We start from the raw sequence: 20,867 nt of genomic DNA on the forward strand, positions 1-20,867 counted from the left end.
CTTTGCTTCCCCATGCCTTCCTTCCATTATGTTTTTCTGCCTTGGAGCCAGAAGATTATGGACCTCCAAAGCCATGAACCAACTTAAAACTTTCCTCTTCTAAACTGCAGGTATCAGGCATTTTGTACCAATAACAGGAAAGCTGATGATACAAAATGTTATTATTCCATCAAATGCCAGAAGGCCAGTCCTGGGCTATGTAGTAATCTCTTGGAAACTAACATGGTCCTCTGTGATTCACTCTCTCCTGTAGGAGGACACACCTTGGCCATTGAGGGACATGGTGTCCCAGTTCCTTGAGCGTGGCTTGGGGGAGGGGGCAGTTCCTAGGGTACGGAACCAAGAAAACAGTCATCAAGCCAGCCTGCAAGTCAAGGCACCCAGCCATCCTAGCTCATGACATCCTAACTACTCTTAGGTACTGCAATTAACCCACTTTATATATGGGAAAACCAAGGTTAAGAGCAGTGATATGATTTGTCCAAACCACACAGGTATATAAAAGTGTATCCTTTTGGCTCAGTGGCTATTTTAACAGGAATTTTTGCAAAGACTTGATATTTCAAAACTTTCCCAAATGACTTCAAGCTATGTTACTGCTACAGATGTACTGTACACTCCCAAATACCAGTGACAGAAGATGAGTGATAGATATGCTCTGTGCAGTGGTCTGTGCCTAAGTACAGGCAAATGCTGTAACTGTTCCAAAGGCCTAAGGAGTAAGAAAGCATTAGATGGAGACCACTTTAGGAATGAAAACCTTACGGTTATCACAAAAGCTGAGATGTGTGTGTACACCCATGCGTGTGCACACACGCACATGTGTCCAGCGTGAATGCACAATCAATAGGGAGCAAGCCCGTGAGGCATCTCTTTTCTTCCTCCTCCCTGTGGCCTGACAAAGCCTGTCTGTCTTGGCTTGCAGCCATTTGTAAAGACCCCATTGCTTCCACTGGCCTCCCACCCAGTGTGGGAGTGGGGAGTCATTCATCACTGTCAGGAGATGTGCTGTACGCAGCAGGGCCTGCTTTCTCCCCTGCTGTTCCTGCAGCTAGAACTGCAAATCTTTAAAAGATGCAGAACATGCACATTGCAAATAACCATTCATCATCTTGGCTCTGCAGGCCACAGAAAAGGCCCCTCCTTACACGGGGTGACCCACTCTGACTTCAGCCCCACCCCCCACTGGAACAGAATGCCAGAACTTCTTGGGTGCCTAACCCCTGCCTCAGCCTGTTCTCATCTTGGATAATCTATTGAGGTTTGTGGTTAAAATTCTCTGAAATGATAACCGAGCCCCGCCTTTCTCTGCAAAGTCGGATTTTCCGATTGCTTTCAATAATCAGAGTGCTGCTGCCAAGGTGGCCCATGATCATTAAATTATGAACATATAAGTTGCTGGGAGGAAATGAATATCAGCTTTCACTAGGGAAAGGCTTGCTTTCTTGTGAAGTAATTATGAAATTAAAATGTGATATTTCTCTGGTGAGTCTAAAAAGCCTCCCATTGTGGCCCGTGGCACAACAGTACTGTCAGGATTTGCACTAGGGCAGGACTGAGAAATCCTTCTGTGCCCCCAAAATGCCAGTCAGAGATATCAGCAGGTAAATTTCCAAAGATTAGGTTAAGCATGATTAAAAGCAAAAAAGAAGTACAGTTTGGATTTTTCAATTACTCTTTAAAACTCAAGAGTCAAGCTGTTAGAAAATGTAGGTTTTCCAACTAAGACTATTAATCCCAAGCTAATTAGACTCACAAGTATGACCAACATATAAATTCTGGCCCCAAAGAGAGATACTGTCCCTTTAAAAACTGCCTGGGGACCAGGGGAAAAGCTAATGAGGAGTGTCAGTTGGGGCTGCTTTATTAGAAGGTCTTGGGAGGATAAAGCCTGGGGTTTCTGTAATGGGGCTTCTGTGCTTGATTCAATAAATCAATTTATATTAAATGCAGGTGCAGCTCTGGAGTTGGCTTCATAGAGCATTCTGTGGTGTTTCTCAGTTTGCTCATCCACTTACCTGTCACCCTGCCGGAATGTGCTGTCAGAGGGCACTGGAGAGAGCAATGAAGAGTAAGATAGCTCTATGGGTATTTATAAAACTTGACCCAGCGGCTCCAAACCACGCTTGGGGCTACTGCCAGGGAGTTTTTCTCTCCAGAGAATGTCTGGCTTGTTGATAAGAAGCCCAGAGCTCTGAGGCTGTGCAGGCCCTGGCTGAGCTGAGCTAGGCTTCAGGCTGCAGATGGGGACTAAAGGTTACCCAGACAGAATGGGAAGGCTTGAAGTGGAGCTGCTTTTTAATCACCTTCTCAGGGTCTGACATATCCCCAAGGAGTACAAGGAAAAGCAAGAGGGACAGAAGTGGCAACAGCTGGTACTAGTCCAGGAGGCAGAGGGCGGAGTGGTGCGGGGCTGCAGGCCAGGCTGGGGAGCACTGGCCTTTATCAGGGCAGCAGCAGGCTGCGGCTTCTCTGCTGTCCAATGAGAGACACTGAGAGAGTCCTACCACTCCTGGACACAGTGGCCGATGGCCCAAAGATCTGAAGGTGGGGTGAAGCCCATCCCCCAGCCGACAGCGTGGCAGCGGTGTGGCCAGAGGCCATGGAGCATGGCCCACACTCTTTGCTTTCCTGCCCGTGCTTGTCGTTTTCAAAACTATGTGCCGCTGAGATATTCAGTACACACAACTCCCTGCGCCGTGCTCCATGCCTCCACTGGACCCTCCCTCTATTAACTGCACCGCAGCTCTGTCTGATGCAACCTTCTGTGATCATGCAAATGTTCATGTCAGCACCATCCAATTCAGTAGGCAGCCACCCTGTGGTAGTGAGCAACAGGGCCATGGCTAGTGTGGCTTGGGAAATGAAATTTTCTTTTTATTTAAATTGAAATTTAAATGGCCACAAGTGGCTAGCAGCTGCTGTACTTGAGAGCATCAAAAATGGAAAAGGTTTCCTTTGCCTTCACCGGAGTAGAGAAGAGCTGAGAGCAGATAATGGTGGCTGACTGCACTTCTCAGTGGAAAATCTCCTGATATGCTCATAGTTTTAAGGGAAATAAAGGAGGCAAAAATGATCTTGACACATCATTAAGTTAGAATCATAAAAAGTTAAGGGCTTCAAGAGACAGAAGTAAAAGTTTACCATCTCTGGAATCTTTCTAGTGGAATTTCTCTTTTCCAGAAGCTCTAAAACAGCAGAACAAAGCCCACTCTTGACCAGACACAGAGGCTGGCAGTAATAGTCAAAGGAAGCATTTTACAAATAAGAGACTTGGGCAGAGTAAAGTACCAAAAAGGCCGATTGCCAAAGCAGTGCTCTTTCCTAAGTAAACCATGTGAGCTAAGTCACCAGTCCAGCCTGGCTCTTGAAACTAGCCCATCACAAAGGTTAGAGAGGCTTTGCTTAATGGAAGAATTCTGGTGCACATTGCTCCTAACCAGAACCATCTGGATGCAATCTCACATTCACATGATAGATTTTTCTTCTTTGGCCCTTGCTCTCTCTACAAATCCCATCAGCACAGGAACAGCTGCCGGAGATTCTGGCCTGAAGCCAGGGGGTGAAATCACAGCCCCCTTCCACACCAGTGTCATCCTGGGCCCCTGCCTGGCTCATCACCCTATGTGGCTGAACACAGGGCACGAAAAACACTGATCCTACATGAGAAAGCAAAATTACCAGCAGTCACAGGAGCAGGGACTTAGTGCCACAAGCCAGCTGTGAGAAACTGTTGTTTCAAGTCGGTAACATAGATGCTTGCCAGCAAATTATGGCCTGAGACAGCTCAGAGGGCGGTGGGTCGGGACACAGAGCTCTCAAGATGACACAATCCCAGCTACAGTGTGAATCTTGCAATAGCAGCTCTACACAAAGGTCTGGGGAGGAGGGGCACCAGCCTGGGGATTCTGGCACCAGGACGGATGACACCAGACACAGAAGGTGAGAGCTGAGTGGGTGATGGAGAGCAAGGAAGGCCACATCAGGGACCAACTCAGCAATGGGCACAGACAAAGGCTTTGTAAATCAAGCCACTGAGCAAACTATCCAAGGAGGGGGTAGGGGAGGTGGAGGAGGCTGGGGAAGAGACCAATTTCATTATGATGGGCCTGGTGACAATAACCTTTTGTCCTCTAAACAATCTGGCCCTGCCAAGCTGCTCCACAGTCTCAAGAAAGCATTAGGGCAAGAGAGAAAGAATTCTGTCAGGAGGCAACAGACTCATCTTTAATTACGAGACAAGGCTTCCCAGAGCTGACATCCTCTCCCACACTTCCTCCCTGCTGCAAACACACCACGCAATGCTGGCGTGATGCTCCCCTAATGAGTGCAGTCAATTTTCCTAAGCAGAGGAAGCTCGCTTCTTAGGGGGATCTTCTCCCACCATCCGGAGGCCCAAATTGTGCCCAGGCTCCTGATGATGAGGGTGAAGCCTCACAGTTTAATGGTCTGCTGGGTCACACTGAGAGCTAGAAAGGCTCACTGCCCCCAGCAGGCTTCATTCCACTCTTTTGTTCCCTAAAGGAGTATCAAGGAGATACCAATCCTAGTGCATAGAGCAACTTTGCTTAAATTTATATCAGAGCTCAGAATGGAGGAATGATGTCTGATCTTACCCTGAGGAGAATGTAACTAACTGGCACTCAGCAGCAGAAAAAGCCCTGAAATAAGAATCAGAAACCTGGGTTCTAGTCCTTATTTTGAAACTTGTGCAGTAGTGTGTACTCGTGCAAACCACTGCATCCATCTCTGGCTCTATTTGCTCAGCTGCAAAATGAAAAGAAGGAAGAAGCACTCTGTAGCTTGCAGGTCAGAGCAGGAGCCAAGAGGGCACACTCTGAGTCTTGCTGCCTGGTTCTCTTCTTATTAGTTATAAAACCCTCAACGGTTTAGCCTCTGAGCTTCAATGTCTTCATCTATAAAACGAACCTACTTCATAGGGCTGTTTTAAGAGTTAAATATGAGGCGTTGGGAAAAGCTTTCATTACAGTGCCTGCTCCTTAGCTTTCCCAATAACTGTCAGTCAGAGCCATTACGAACATGATTAATGGGGGTGGGGTAAAAAAAAAACCCTCCACTACTAGGATTTATTTCAAGGATTAAATAACTTAGAAGTAGGTGGGCCCTTTGTTAGGGTTCCAAGAAGTGAGTTGACAGCCCAAGGCAACTTTGAAGGCAAGAAATATAAAGGAGGGATTAGGTGAGGACTCACTCACATCCTTGAGCAAGACATGTTCCAAATGCTCACCAATCCACCTGCAACTGACTCCAAGAACCAGGTAGTAATTCAAGGCTTTTATGGGAAAAAAACTACAGATCCTCACTTCCCCTTCTCCATAAAATTAATTTTCCAGTCCTTCTCTTCTATAGACAACTAAAAAAGGTAGCTGACCCCATCTTTTTAAGTTCTAAAAAATTCTTGCTCAGTTTGAGGCCTTCTGTCGGAGGGTAACAGTATTTAAAAGAGAAACTCACTAAATCTGGGTGAGAGTTTACACAGGCCCTGGTCTAAACTGTTTTTAAGCTTACCAAGCTCTTCTAACAAAGATATAAAGGGCTTTCCTTCTCCATAAGTTTCGTTTTCAAGTCAAACTAAAGTCAGGTACAAAATGCACAAAGACACACATAAATCTCAGTTAGTAGCCAACCCTGTGAGCCAACAGCCATGTTGGGAATTGCACTGCAAACAAATCAAATCATGTCTGACTGAAGCCATTCTCAATCTTAGCTACTCAATTATTTAGTACCTTCTGTGAAGTTCCACACAATTAAAACCAGCCTGTTCATGGACTGCTTATCTGCACAGGACCATGCTGAGAGAGAAAGAGAGAGAGAGAGAGAGAGAGAGAGAGAGACAGCGACAGAGATAGATAGACAGAGACAGACACAGAGACCAACAGAGACAGATAGACACAGTGAGACAAAGAGAAACATGGAGGTAGGGTGGGGAGGAAGAGAAAATATGTGCATAAAAGTTGGATGTGATTCAGTTCTTGAACTTATCTATATTAAAAATATAAAATAAGGGCAATTTTTAGTCATTTATTAAAGAGAAAGATGTATAAGCCCTTTTAAAAAAAGACTAGAGCTTCAAGAGACTGAAAAAAGCAACATAAAACCATAATCTCCTTGCACAGTTTGAGTGGCACGTTTACAGCCTTTGAAAGCATCTTGCCCATTAAAGGGATGATGCCGACCATCTCCTTAGAAGTGGTTTCCAAACCTAGTAATAATAAGTCGTCCTTCCCTTCCCCTCTGAGTCGACACTAAGAACTTGCAGAACTTTCAACAGGGATGTTCTTCTTATGACAACATCATATGCTGAGAATTATCAGTGGATGCTAACTGCTTATACCTCATTTACCTTCCTGGCACAGAAAGAACAAATAGTCTTGCCTTTAGCTCAACACATCCTCGATACAAGCTCATCATCGCTGCTCTCCTTGTGGACTATCCACGGCAGGGACCAACCCCCACCTCCACCTCCACCCCGTCAATTACACCCCTTTGCTTTCTGCTCATAAACAATTCCTGCTGTCTACTATGTGCCAGGCACAGGACCAGCCATCACTGCTCCTTCAAGGAACTTACAGAACAAATGAGGAGGCCTATTTAAATAGGTAATCGGAGCCATTGATGACTTATTTCTTGTGTTTATTCCTTGGCCTAAGCCATTTTTAAAAACTGTTTTCTGGTTCCCTCCTTCTATTTAGCCTTTGAGACCTCTCATATATATATTTCTGGTAGCTTTTCCCTGGATACCTGAATCTGCTTTCTGGGGTGAGTATCCTTCAAATTTAAGATAGCTTTCCAAAGGCATGGCTTCCATTTAATTCTTCTTTTCAGCAATATAAAAGAGCAACCTACACCTCCCACAGTAAATCAGAACTTTGGCTTCCCTGGTGCCCTGCTAATGTTCCCTCAGTCCAAGCTCAGTGTGTTTCCCATGATCGCTCCTGTTACATTTAGCCGTTTTCTATACTGTCTTTTCAGGTCAGCTCTTAAAAAAAAGAAAAAGAAAAAGAAAAAATATATGTATTTACAACTAATGGATTTGAGCTGGGTGTCAAGGCCCACTCTTTTAGTCCCAAGTATTTAGGAGGCTGAGGTGTGAAGATTACTTACTTGAGCACGTGAGTTTAAGACCAGCCTGAGCGACACAGCATGGACTCCATCAAACAAAAGCCCCCAAACAACTGACAGGTTCTTAAACTTCTTTCCACCTTCCCAAGGGCTATCACACTCAGACCAAGCCCTGACTGTGTTTTTGAATTATACTGACTCTTACCTTCCTTCTTTAATATTTTGCTATCTGAATGCAAGTGGATTTAAAAGAAAACTCAGCCAGGGTTAGAAAAATTACTCCAGAGCCTAAAAACTCAGTTGCAAATGTAGGGAACCTTTTCTGATAAATTCATTCATGTTTAAGAGCAGGAGAAAATATTAGACTCTGTGGCCATATAGACTATTGGGACTACCCAACTGCTGGGCCCACTGTTGTGTGAAGGCAGCCACAGACCACATGTAAATAAGCAGATATAGCTGTATTTTAAAAATAATTATTTATGGTAACAGATGGTGGGAAGAATCTGGCTCTCTCGTCACAGTTTGCCAGCCACATGCTGGAGGTAAAAGAGTGGGGCCAGGTGAGCATTTATGAGTTTGCAGAACACAACCAGAAGTTACTCAGATTTGCATCGTATTTTCTCTGGGTAGCGCTGCTTTTCCTTTATGACAATATGTACCATAGAAGCAGTTCTCGCGTAGAAGTCATCACCATAGGAATCTGGGCCATGACATCTGTTTCACCTATTTTGGTCACTGAAGAAGAGATAATGAAAGCTACTTCTTTGCCTTTGTTGGAGACAAGGAGAGGAAAGAGTAAGCTGTCTCATTCTTCTACTGTCCTCCAGATTGGCAAGAGGCAGACTCATTAGGATCCCAGGGCGTAAGAGTTTACTCTTCACCCACACTTCCACGTGCAAGGCCCTGCTCTGTCATTTTAATCCTCATGCTATCCCTATAATGTGAGTACTTGTCACTATATCTGTTACTCAGATAGAAGAAATACAAGAGTTTTTAGTCAGTGTTAGCCAGTGGTTTACTACAGAAATGGTCTTGGTGTTTAGAGACGTGATTTTCAGAATTATCCATACCATATTCAGAGTTCTTATTTCAGTCTGCATGTAATAACAAAGTTTGCCTTCCATATCCACAGTTTTATTATCTGTGGATGCAATCTGTTATGGATGGAAAATATATGTTGCAAAAGTATCTGTAGTAAGTATGCCCTAGTCTTTTCCCCTGGTATTATTCTTTAGTGATACAGTATAACTATTTACATTAATAATTATAGTGTATTGGGTATTTTAAGTAATTTAGAGATAATTTAAAGTATACAGGAAGGAGGATATGTGTAGGATATATGCAAATACTGTGTTATTTTATATAAGGGATTTGACTGAGCATTTCTAATTTTGGTATATGTGGGGGATCTTGGAACTAATCTCTTACGGATTCTAAATGATGTTGGTGTAACAATCAACTCATTACCTTTAGTCTTTATAATGAATCTTCAAAGGGTAATCTTTATTTTTCCCATTTTATCCACAGAAAAATGGGCCCCAGAGGTCATGTAGTTTAATCCAACTTTCTTCATTTATAAAAAGTCAAACTCAGGATTTAAACCCAAGCCAGTTTGGTTCAATATATCCTTGGCAAATTCCTTTGAAACCCTCCACCACTTTGATAACCCTGACTGAACAACATAAAGTTCAGTGAGTTTTAAAAGGTCCTGAATGACCACTCGATGTACAGTGATGAATTAAGTCAGCTTTATGAGGTCTGGTGTTCTGGATGTGGGCCTCAGAGAAGCAGAGAGACAGACCACTGCCTGGTCTGGAGCAGGAAGAGCAGAAGTGGGCACAGGTCCTTGTCCTTTACTACAAGGACTCTGGCTGCTCTTTTTCATCCCAACAGCATTAAGTGGCTTCCCACGCACACTATGGAAGAAGGCACGTTCTTACCAGCCTGTCATATTGAAGTCCCTGTACAGCATCTTCTTTCCAAGTTCCTTTCTCTGTACTCTCCTTGGAAACTCCAAATGTGTGAATTCATTTCCTAGCAAGTGAGGCTGCATGAATGCCTAATAGCAAAAAGAAGAAGAAGAAGAAAAAAAAAGCCACATACATATTTAGAAGAAAAAAAATAAGACTCAAAGATGTTTTGTAAATCGAGACAGGCCACGGTTCACAAACAAGAAAATCATCTCATTTTTGAGGAAAAGTAGAGGTTTCAGAATTTAAACATCAATAGACAAGCAAAAATCATGCACTTAATTTATAAAGGAATGCTACTTTTTAATTTGATACGAAGACCTATTTGCAGTCAAAGACACTGATAGCTAAAGGCATAAAGAAAAGTGAGGCTGAGCTTCTCTGAAGTTCATTTTTTAACCCAAATCCAGTACGGTTTCTTTCCCGAATGACATGTCAGTGAGACAGAAGATGAGCGGGCTTGCCCTGCCTTTGCTCTCCTCTGCTCACACTGCAGTCAGCTTGGCTGTGCCTTGGGAAGCTGCATGTGAGTGTGCAGTACACACAGGGGTCTGAGGCCGCAGGGTGGGGCTGGATGCAGCAGACAGGAACGTTCTGCTGGACACCCTCCAGTTCGCGCTGCCATCATTTGCTCCTGTCATTGGAAGCCTATTCCAGAGCAGATGGCTTTTTCCCTCCCCCCAGATCTCGGTTCACACTACAAAAGTCTTCAGCGAGCAGCCACTTAAGCGACTGCTTTGAAACAACAAACAGTCTCATTGTTACACTCACAATTCGAATCTAGCTATCCAAGAGATGGAAAGCTCGTGTTTTCATTGCCTCCCTCATAAGCCACACGCAGTCCGCTTACTTGCCCCCAAATGTCCCACCTCAAACCTGACGCTGGCATATCACAGTGTGGTGGAATGGGCCATCTCTCCTTTTTGGCAGGGAAAAGGAGTGGGCAGTCCATCACAGTCTGGCACTGTAGGAAGGCAAAGGCTCCCTGCTATAGGACAGATGGCCACATCCTCAGTTTCCTGCCACGGCTTGAGGATCCCTTATCCAAAATGCTTGGGATCAAAAGTGTTTAGAATTTTCTTTTAGTATTTCCATATACATAATGAGATATCTTGGAGATGGGACCTAAGTTTAAATATGAAATTCATTTATACTTTATAAACATCATGTATACAGAGCCTGAAGGTAATTGGATACAATGTTTTATTGTACCTGTGCTTTAACTATAACTTGTCACATGAGGTCAGGCATGAAATTTTTCAGTTCCAGCATTATGTTACAGCTCAAATAGAATTTGGAGGTGTGCCAGAAGATTCTGGATTTTTGTATTAGGGATGCTCAGTCTGTAAGAGACATCTTTCACAGCCCTTTTCCCACGTCCTGATGCTAGCAGGTCTCCCACTGGTGCCCACTGTAGTCTGGAGGTACTAGTTAGACATTAGTTACCTGACGCTAAGTTTATCAGGACCCAACAGAAATGAGCTGAATTGTTACCAGGTGATTATATTTGGCCAGAGATGTAACTCAAAGGCAGTCATTATGGGCAGGCGTGGAGACAGGGCAGGATGGGATGAGACAAGCTTTGATAGAGAGGCTCTAGACCCTGGGAAGGTGTTACATTTGGGCTGCTGCGGAATATGAAAGAAGCTTAAATACTGGTCTTTACAGAAGTTCTCTGTGGAGGGAAGGAAAAGGAAGCAATACATTATAGCAGAACTCGCCCATCCACATACCAACCAGGCCCAACACTGATTAACTTTTGAGATCAGACAAGATGTGGTGAATTTGGAGCAATATGGTTGTATCAAAAAAGTAAGATGTATTATGTACATGTATCAACTCACCACGGGAAATGTCATCATTATATAATGTAAGCATATACTAATAAAAAACAAATTTAAAAAATGAAAATAAAAGGTATAGGTCAGTGGTGAGAGACAGACTTTGTGTGAGACAGACTTCAGTCTATGCTTAAGTTCTGCATTTATAAACTGCGTGACTTTTGTAGGTATTTTAATTTCTTGGGTCTCAGTTTCTTTATCTGTAAAGTAAGATTAAGTATATATCTCAGATACTATTTTTATAATTAAATGCCTCTAGTGCACTGATTATGGTTATCTTTGCTCATAAAGTAACTACAATATACATTTAATGATTACTGAATCCTATTAGAATCCTATTCACCCTGCGTACTATTCTTAAAGCCTTTTGAGTGCTCATTTCACCCTTCAACAAATTTATGGACAGAAATAGTTAATTTGTAGGGCTCAGTGTAAAACCAAAGTGTGGAGCCTCTATTGAAAATTAAGAATTTCAAAATAGGGACAGCAGTGCATTAAACTAAGCATAAGACCCTTATAACTGTGTAAGTTATACATCCATGAAGCCAGCCATGCTGAAGGATAGATAGTATTTTTTTTTGGTCTTTCTCATTTTTATCGGTACCAGGGATCGAACTCACGACTGCCTGCTTGCAACACAGGCGCTTATGCCGCTGAGCTAAATCCCCAGCCCCAAAGGGTAGATAGTATTTTAGTCCTCTTTTATTTTGGTCCATCAAGGAAAACTAAGGAGCAGAAGTTAAGTGCAATAGTCAACACACCACACAACCTGTCATGTATTCTTTATTCTCTTTCACAACATTGAGACTCTATCAGCATGGAGATTTGGTTCCACCCCACAACTGGACTAATGCTGACTTAGGGGTCACCATGTGCTTTATATGAGGCACTTAATATGTGTCTTCCCTTACTCACCCAACGATGCTACAAAGCCTTAGACTCAACCTACAAACAAGGAAAGTAAATCTCAAAACACACATAAACCCTTTTGGTCTATACCTATATATGATTGTCCATATAATTTCTCTTGTTTCTTTGGCTCTTCATTTTTGAAAGATCCAGTGTCACAAGTAACGTTTTATGTTTTTCTCTTAATTTGTTTTATTAAGGTTACTGGCTATGAACTAGCATAAGTATGCATTTTTCTCTTTCCTACAAGGGTAAAAGTGCAGAGTTCCACGCACTTTGCCTCCAAAAAGGACAAGTGGGCTTTAAAGTGTTGCTTTAACTAGGTAACTCCTATACCCTTCTTTGTTGGTATACATTTGCCTAGGCAGTTGTATCTGAATCTTCTTAAATAAAAAGATCTGTTGAGGCAAATTCTGTACCTGCAGGTTAACTAGCAACTTCTGAGCTGTTCTGATATCCACAGGGGCTGCCTTGTCTCTCCCTCTAAGGATGTACAGGTTAAACTTTGGGTCACTTCTTTCTTGACCTACAAAGCCTTTCACAATCTCAAGACACTACTAGCTTTCTCCTAGGATGACAACTAGGTGCTGTATTTCATTAAAACTAAGACACCATTTATTAGATACACCATTATCTCATTACCCCTAAGCAATGAAAGAAAAGCTATCAATTAAATTGTATATAATACTTTCATAGCCACTGTAAAATTTTATCTATTCTTTTTGGAAGAATGCTTTTAGACAAGGTAAATTTCAATTAGCTATCACTTTTGTGTGTCCTCAGTAAAGGAGATGTAAGTATAGATGCTCTATGACTTACGATAGGGTTATATGTTTGATAAACCCCATCATAAGGTGAAATTGCTATTATTATTCATAACCCAAAAGCTTAGCAACACAGTACACTGTGGAGTGCCCTTCACTTATCCTTGTGATTTCCTGACTAAGAGCTATGGCTTTCTTTTGCTGCCTAGCATTGTGAGAGACTTTCGTAATGCATATCACTAGCTGAGAAGATTGTAATTCAAAATTTTAAGTATGGTTTTTAATGAATGTGCCTTTTACTTTGCATTATCATGAGGTAAAAAAGTTGTAGGTTGGACCTTAAGTCAAGGATAATCTGCAAATTGGCTAAGGTTTTCCAAAACGTTTTCACATTTAGCACTCAACAGCCCTCATCCCTTTTCAGCTCTGAGTCATGATGTTCATGATTTTCCAGTGTCCCATGCTTCTAAGAGCTTTGGTGATACAGCATTTCTTAAATAATCCATGACAGAACTATGCGCCCACAAGCCAGAGGTGTGGAAGTCGTTAAGCCAGGCTGGCAATTATCTGTGGCCAGCTTACTTCTGATTCTCACTTCGGGAATGTGGTTAAACGAGTCTGCTTTGCAACTTACCATTTCCCTCCACAACTAGTTTGATTTCAAAGATGCTTAATAAACATTCTAGTTGCGCCCCCAATTTTTTTCCAAGCTGCGTTCATCCCACAAATTGATATATTGGGGTACAGACGTTTTATGCTAAAATATGGCATGTTATCATTGGAGAAAACAGCAGAAAAAGGAAAGTCTCTTGTGCTTTCTCCTTCCCCTTCTCATCCCAGGAGATCTTAAGACCCTCATTCCAGAGGCACCTTCCAAATACACACAAGGTAACAGTATCCTGAATTCTGAAGACTCCATAACACAAGAGAACCTACACACATACACATTTTGCTACATTCTCCAAGTTTATTTCTTACATCATAACATCATTGTCCAATCATATTACTTCACAAATGTTTATTCTTCATCAATGCTAGGCAAAAAATACACGTTTACATGTTTCTCTGGATAGATCATCATTTTCTTATAAAGACTCTGTTGTCATGTAAACTTTGCGCCACATAAATTTGTATGTTTTTCTTCTGTTAATCTGACTCTTATATGAACCCTGCTAAAACTTTTATAATGGGTAAGGGGAAAAAATCCCTATGTGTTCCCCTCCTATAGATATCAACTCACCTGGTGTTTGTACATGCCCATGTTGTGCCTGCCACTTGGTTGGTAACCATTAATTGTAAAATAGTTCAACTTGGAGGAAAAAAAGTGTCTTAGTTTTGAGGAAATACTGATACTGATACCATGCCCTTAAATTTTTCTACCTTACAGTGCACTGTCTGTCTGTCTGTCTCTTTCTCTCTCTCCCACCCTCTCTCCCTCCCTCCATCTCTCTGTCTCTGTCTCTCTCTCTCTTTTCACTATTTGCCACAGTGCATGTGGCAAGACTCTTTTCCGGTCGATTGTGCCTAGCGTAGAACTGTGAGTGACCATGGGTCCCTGGGGTATAGTTTTTACACTCTCCTTATGAAAGTCACCATCCACCTCCTAATGGCAGCTCCTTCCCAGCACTTCCATGACTCACTGCTGTTACCCTCTGGAGTTACTGGTATTAAAGTAATGCATCTTGAGAAGATAAACAGAGCAAACATATGGCTGCTTAGTGAAAAATGAGATGCTAAAATTCACAGAGGCACACAATTTGTAAAAATCACCTGTTGGCTTTTGGAAGAAGATGCTTCTGTATTTTAGTGTATCTTTTTGTGCAGTCATCACAAAAGTTTACATATGTTGTTTTATATGTCCATGTTTACATATGTACATTTCAAAGTCATATTAATACTACCATTATATAATATAAAATTATATATTGTAAAAATGTTACTTGACGATTTTCTCTTAATTTACCCATATTCATGAATATTTCTACCATTGGATGTAGGTTTTTTTGGGGGGAGGGGTTGCAGGGTCTCATAGATGCTAGGCAAGTGCGTTTCCACTGAGCTATTAGGCCAGAACGCTCTTGTTTTAAAAATCCTAAACAGTGTTAGTTTTTTGAGACGCTAGTAGTTAATCTAGGTTCTAAAGATCTGACATGAGTTTCATTGCTCCTTGTTCCAATAAAGCCACTGGGAGAGTCACACGGCAGGGGCCTGACCCCATGAAGGGGTGGGAAGCCCATGAGGTCCCCACAGGCCATTCTGGAGAAATTTGGCTGGCAGAAGCAGTGCAGCCAAATATTAACAGAATTTCAAAACCTGTTAGAATCTGCTCAGCATTCAAGAGTCAGGATCATTTAGAATTTCTCTGTACATTGCCTGTCCTGTCACAGGATGGCTTAAATTAACATTCTAGAGTCTTGAGTTCCCAACATGATTTCACTTTTAATTTGCTATAAGCAACAAACTCCAAGTTTAAGGTCTGTAAAACATGAGGGAATTGGTTGGGTTGCTTAAAGCAATAAAACCTAATGGTTTCCTGTTTTATTTCCTGGTTTTACATGAGTGAGGTTTTGCTTCATTGCCCATACTTGGACATCTCATAAATACGCATATATGACTACTGCCCACTCCCAAGGCGTGTTTCCTGAGGGATGGTGGCTTATTAAAAACATGAACCAAATCCAGTGGGATTAGGCACACATTAGGAAGCCATGTCTACCTGCAGCATAAAAATTCTGGACATTCTCCTAAACATTGCTTATTTACTAGAAATGCAAAGTGTATTTTAAGTTTTTCTCTTTGATATTATTTGCATATATGCATGTTAAAAACATTTCCTTAGTGATACAAATTAATAAAAATAAGCCATTGAATATATATGAATATCATACACACTTAATATGTTTCTTATTTTTAAAACCTTAACTATATTGCAGTGCCCAGCACAGTAACCTACATAGTAAAATCTCTATTATTGTTATTTAAGCATTCCCACCTGTTTTAGATGATTACATGTTAGTGATTATTTAAGCATATAACAATAAAATAGCTTTCAATCTTTCCAAAGAATTAAAACTAAAGGTCATGGCACAGAAAAACAATCTTGGACACATGTATTCTGGATTTTGTTAATCTGTTATAATTTGACAGAAACCTTTCCATAAAACCATGTGTATGTGATGGCAATTACACCATTTAAAATCTCATGATGTTTCACAAGCCTCAGAATATATAAATCATAACAGTGTATCTCTTCTGCACTCAGATAGCATGTGAGGTAGAAACCTAGAAATTAGCAGTACATGACATCTAATGTACATGACAGCTGACCTGCTATGCATAAAAATGGATTTTAGGGGAGTATCTTTCTAATTCTAAATTTTTGAAGCTTTCCCTCAAGGAAGCATAAACAGCTGCTCCTGAGAGAGGGTTGGAGGTATATCTGAAGTTCATGTGAGTGTTACAGACACTGCCTGGAGGGACATGTGATAACCAGTGCTCTAATAAAACTAAAAACTGGTTATGAAGACTCATCAGGACTCTCGAAGGCACAGACTTGCTAGTGTTAGAAGGGTAGGACATCGTCATGTCACTTAGTGTCCTACATAGTTAATGAGAACACACTTACAATTATATCCAACAAGGACAAGGAGGACATTTTTCTGGAAAGGATTCTAGAATAGTCTGATGTATGAAGGCAGAACAACAGAGTTGGGAAGGGAGTTGAACCTCTTATAGCTATTCTCCTTTCTAGTCTTGGGCAGAAACTACTTTCAAAGAAAGGGGCATGATATTGGTAGCATGCTGTGAAACACAGCCTCTCCATCTCTACTGGTGAGTGTCTCTGAGTACCCCGTATTGAGATGTAACAGGAGGTGACAAGTCAGAAGAGGAGACACATTTTGGAAGCTTCCAGTAAGCTCTAACCAGAGCAGAGAAGAGGCTGGAGGTCTGGGATAGGTGAGTAACTGAAAGTGTGGTCTGCCTTGTTCTAGTCTATTGAGGACCTGAGTGCTTCTCCGGGCACCTTGGCAAGTTAGGGAGAAGAGGAAGCTGAGCAGCTACTTAGACCCCAGACAGGGAAAGCAGGCCTCCCTAGACCAAGAAGGGTGAGCTCCAGCTGAGGGCTGAACACCAGGCTCCTGTAGACAGACAGTAGGTCTTGAGGTCACTCAAAATTGCTCACTAGGGAAGATAAAATGCTTCTTCCTCCTTTTAATAAACTTTCCTCCTGTTACTTTGGTTAGCTGGCCAGTAAGTGTGTCTGCTATAAGTAAAATGTCTCAGGTTTGAGTGGATCCAGCCAAAGGAATTCATGTAGCTGATACGCGAGTTCCAGCATGTGTTAAGTATCAGGGTCCAGGGAGTCAAACAATAAGAAAAAATGTCCCTCCGTTCCTAGCTCAAGTAACTAGGTGGAAGGGGAAGGGGAACAGGAACGGGAGGGGGAGGGGAAAGGTTAGGGGAAGGGAGAGGGTGGGGGGATGGGAAGGAAGGCAAACACACCAAAAGGTGATCCATCCCAGGACAGGGACAGAGTGGAGTACTTTTGGTGGGTGTCAGAGACAATCTGCAAAGGACTGGGCAGGCAAGGGCTCTGGGACAACTGCAACCAGAGCACAGGCAAGGAAGAAGTGAGCAGCTCAGTGTGTGCAGGTGCCTAAGACTTGCAATGATGTGGGGCAAAGAGCTGGCAGGAATATGGCTTTCTGCACATCACCACAAAGGGTTCCTCCTACAAAGGTAATATACAGTTAAACAAAGGATATATACAGTTTTATAAAGCAAAACTACCTTTTCAAAACATTTTAGTGAAGTATGAATATATGATTGAGTGGTTATACTGTATGTATATAAGCTAAGGATTATTATTATTATTGATGGTACTGGGGATTGAACTCAGCAGAGCTATACTACTCAACTATAAAATCTGGCCTGTTCTATTTCTTGAGACAGGATCTCACTGAGTTGCATGCGATTGCTTCAAGTTTCCGATCTCCTGTCTTATCCTCCTGAGCAGCTTTGATCACAGGCATGTGCCACCATGCCTGGTCAGGTTGATGAATTTCCATAAACTGAATACCTGTGGAACCAGCATTTAGAGTACACAGAACACCACCACACCCTGGAACGCCCTCACCCCTGGCAAAACCCCTCAATGCCACTCTCCCGAAGGGAAGCACCATTCTGACTTGTAGGTTGGGTCTGCCTATTTCTGCTACTTCATTTGGAATCCTACAGAATGTTCCTTTGCCGGGAATCAAATCTGTGAGATTCATCCATGTTTATACAGTCACAATTTGTTCATTCTTGGTGCTGTTCAGCATTCCATGCTGTAACTGTGCCACTACTGACTTACTCGTTCTACTCTGCAGGAGCTCTTGGACAGTGAGCAGTGTGGGCCACTACAAGCACTGTTGCTATTGCATATTCTAGTCTCTTGATAAACATCTGCACCCAGTTCAGTGAGGTACAAATGTTCTGAGGGGTGGAGCTGCTAGATCACAGCACGTTATGCTTTTAAAGTGACCTCAACTCTCTGAGAAGTCCTTTCCATTTCTACTCTCATCAGCAGAATGTGGAAAGTGACAATACTTACGTGATAAGAGGGCAGATTCTATGACAGACAATATTTTATAAAGCACTCTAACTAAAACATTTAGTTTAATTTTTAAAATGTTCAACAATTTGAAAAAAACTGTTAAAAGAAAGAATTTTAGTGTCTCATACACTTCTTTTCCTTCTTAAAATTGAGTCACCTCTCCTTTTTCTTACCCTTAGTGGGGAAAAATTTCATAGATTAGATGAGAGGAGGATTGGAAGCTATACAATTCAAGATGATTTATCATGATGGAAAGTCTAAGGTCAAGAATAAAATGAAATTAATAATGTCAGCCAAGCCACTGGTGATCGCTAACAGTCACGCTAACGGTCAAACGAGAAGGCTCTTTCAGAGCCAAGGCTGGCTGCCTGATTTAGAGTGCAGAAATAGAATATTTTGGTTTTGGGTTAAAAAATGTGAAATGACTAAGAACTAAGCTGGTACATATAAGTTATCACAGAATTGAATATTTTGATAAATTTCTGCCTGGTGTATGTGGATTTCATGGAAGGTTCACATTAATGTCTCTAGGTGGTCACAGAAACCTACAGTAAGTATAAAAAATGCTACAATAGCTTCTAGCATGCTATTGTTTATTTAGAAAATTAGAGTCTCATTCAGTTTTATGAAAGCGAGTAAAATGGGAAGGAAATGAGACTGGAATGGAGTTTTCCATGATTCAGATGTTCACTTAGGGAGCAAAGCAGAGAGCTGCCTTTTGACACTAGAGCTGGGATCACTGTATTTGATCATCTGCTCTCAATGTGAAGCCGACGTTGGGGTGGGAATGCTGCCACTTTTACTGGCAGCACACTTGAACATCCCCATTACATCTCCTGTCTTACAAGCAGGCGCGGGTTTAAGGAACACTTTAATGCAGATAACTCTTGCACTTGAGAACCCCAGTGAGTCAAGAGGCACAACACTGTTCACTTGAAGCTTTTTCAAGCCCAGCACCTGGGAGACAGACAAACAGAAGTAGGCTCAGCACAGAGAGCCACGTGCAGCTCCAAGGACACTGCAAGAAATCACCTCAGATAATGGCGCACTTGCATGGTCCAATGTACATTCAATATGCACTTTCATCTCTTCTGTACACAGCTCTTGATGAAAAATAGCCACAGACTTGGGTTACTCTGCAAGGACAGAGGCACAATATTTGAATGGCTGATGACACCCACACATCTTGCTGCAACCAAATCGAAGTGCATAAATATGTCTAGGAGAATACAGGGAAAGCCATCACTCTCACATCTCAGGGATATATGGGTCCTCCAAGGGAGGTCCATTTCTGCAGTTACCTGAACCAAAAGTGGGGGCAGTTTCAGCAAGGCCACAGCATCAGAGCTGTCAACTCTGCCGAAAAATACAAATCAGAGCTCCTTCCTTCCTAGCTGAGCCTTGACTCTGTCAAAATATTCTGCCTGTCTTGGTGGACTCTTACAGATTTTATTTCAATCACTCAAGAAACATTAAAAAAAAAAAAACCCAACCCTAGCTATAGAAGAGCAAGGCTTACGCAAGCTGGTAGGATCATCAGCTCTCCATGGCTGCTGGGGCAGGAGTGCAGCACCCCTGATCCCTTCATCACACACCTGCCACATTCTGTGTGAACCCGTCAAACCTAAGAGTCTGCTTGATTAATCACCCTGCCTAAGAATCTGTGAAACAAAGTTCACATTACCTAGAGAGCTGCATGAAGAGTCCTTGGTGTTCAGGATGCAGGACCAGACAAAATTAATGTGCCTGCTACATCCATCATCTTGTAATCTGCCTCCAGTTCTATAATCCCTGACTGTCCAGACTGCACATATCAAGAACGTTCCTCTCTGATGCAGATCAAAATGGGTCTTGTACAAAGGGCTGAAGTTACCCCCAGTCCCCAGAAGCATCAGCTCTCTCTATAACCTACAAGTAAGGTGGCCTTGGGACTGCAGACATCTGCTCAAAGCAAGTGACTAGGGACCTAGAAGTTTTAGTGAGCCTATCGTAAGTGTTGCTTCACACACCATAAACATAAAACCTGATTTGACCTAAGAATAAGGAATACATTGCTAATTTTCCAGCAATGTACTACCTAATCTAATCACATAAACCAAAAGGGTGCTACTACAACAATCACTGCATTAAACAGTTTCACAACTAGCTCAAGGGAATGAATGTTCAAAAAAAATTAGAAGGGTTAGATAATTTAAAATCATAAGATACTATACAGTACAGATGGCTCCTGACTTATGATGACCTGATTAAAATTTTTGCTTTTATAATGGTGTGAAAGCATATTTACCTAGCCGTTTGGGTTTTCACTTTCAGTATAGTATGCAATAAACCACAAGAATGCTCAAAACCTTGTTATAAAATAGGTTTATTTGTGTGTAAGATGATTTTGCCCAATGTTAGGCTAATGTAAGTATTCTCAGTATGTTTAACACATTCCCAGAAACCCAAAAGACCAGAGGTACATGTATAACCTATCCCAACAGGTAGGATGGGACAGTCCCCTTAGGTGGTGTGCGCTGCCAGATGGCACAGCCATGTATGTACTACCAATGGTTCAAGCCAGAGGAACTTCATACGTTCAAATCACAGTAGCCTGGCAGTGAGACATATGAATTATGGTCCTGTCATGAATGTGTTAAATTAAGCAAAGATGGTTGGCAAGTCAGACATTTTTGTACAATGTATTTTTGACTTAAGG

General features: G+C 42.0%; 1 protein-coding gene across 4 annotated transcripts in view; it reads right to left on the minus strand.

Moving 5' to 3' along the window:
* Positions 1-20,867, minus strand: part of Ppm1h (protein phosphatase, Mg2+/Mn2+ dependent 1H) — a 293,414-nt gene that overhangs the window by 54,029 nt on the left and 218,518 nt on the right. For all 4 annotated transcript variants that reach the window (XM_003476117.4, XM_063254198.1, XM_063254197.1 and 1 more), the window contains exon 6: positions 9,027-9,145. In XM_003476117.4, the coding sequence (XP_003476165.1) occupies positions 9,027-9,145 (119 nt within the window). The remainder of the gene's footprint in view (positions 1-9,026; positions 9,146-20,867) is intronic.

The sequence above is a fragment of the Cavia porcellus genome, unplaced genomic scaffold (assembly GCF_034190915.1).
Source record: "Cavia porcellus strain 051 isolate PalLab524CR breed Dunkin Hartley unplaced genomic scaffold, mCavPor4.1 scaffold_8, whole genome shotgun sequence".
NCBI classification, from domain to species: domain Eukaryota; kingdom Metazoa; phylum Chordata; class Mammalia; order Rodentia; family Caviidae; genus Cavia; species Cavia porcellus.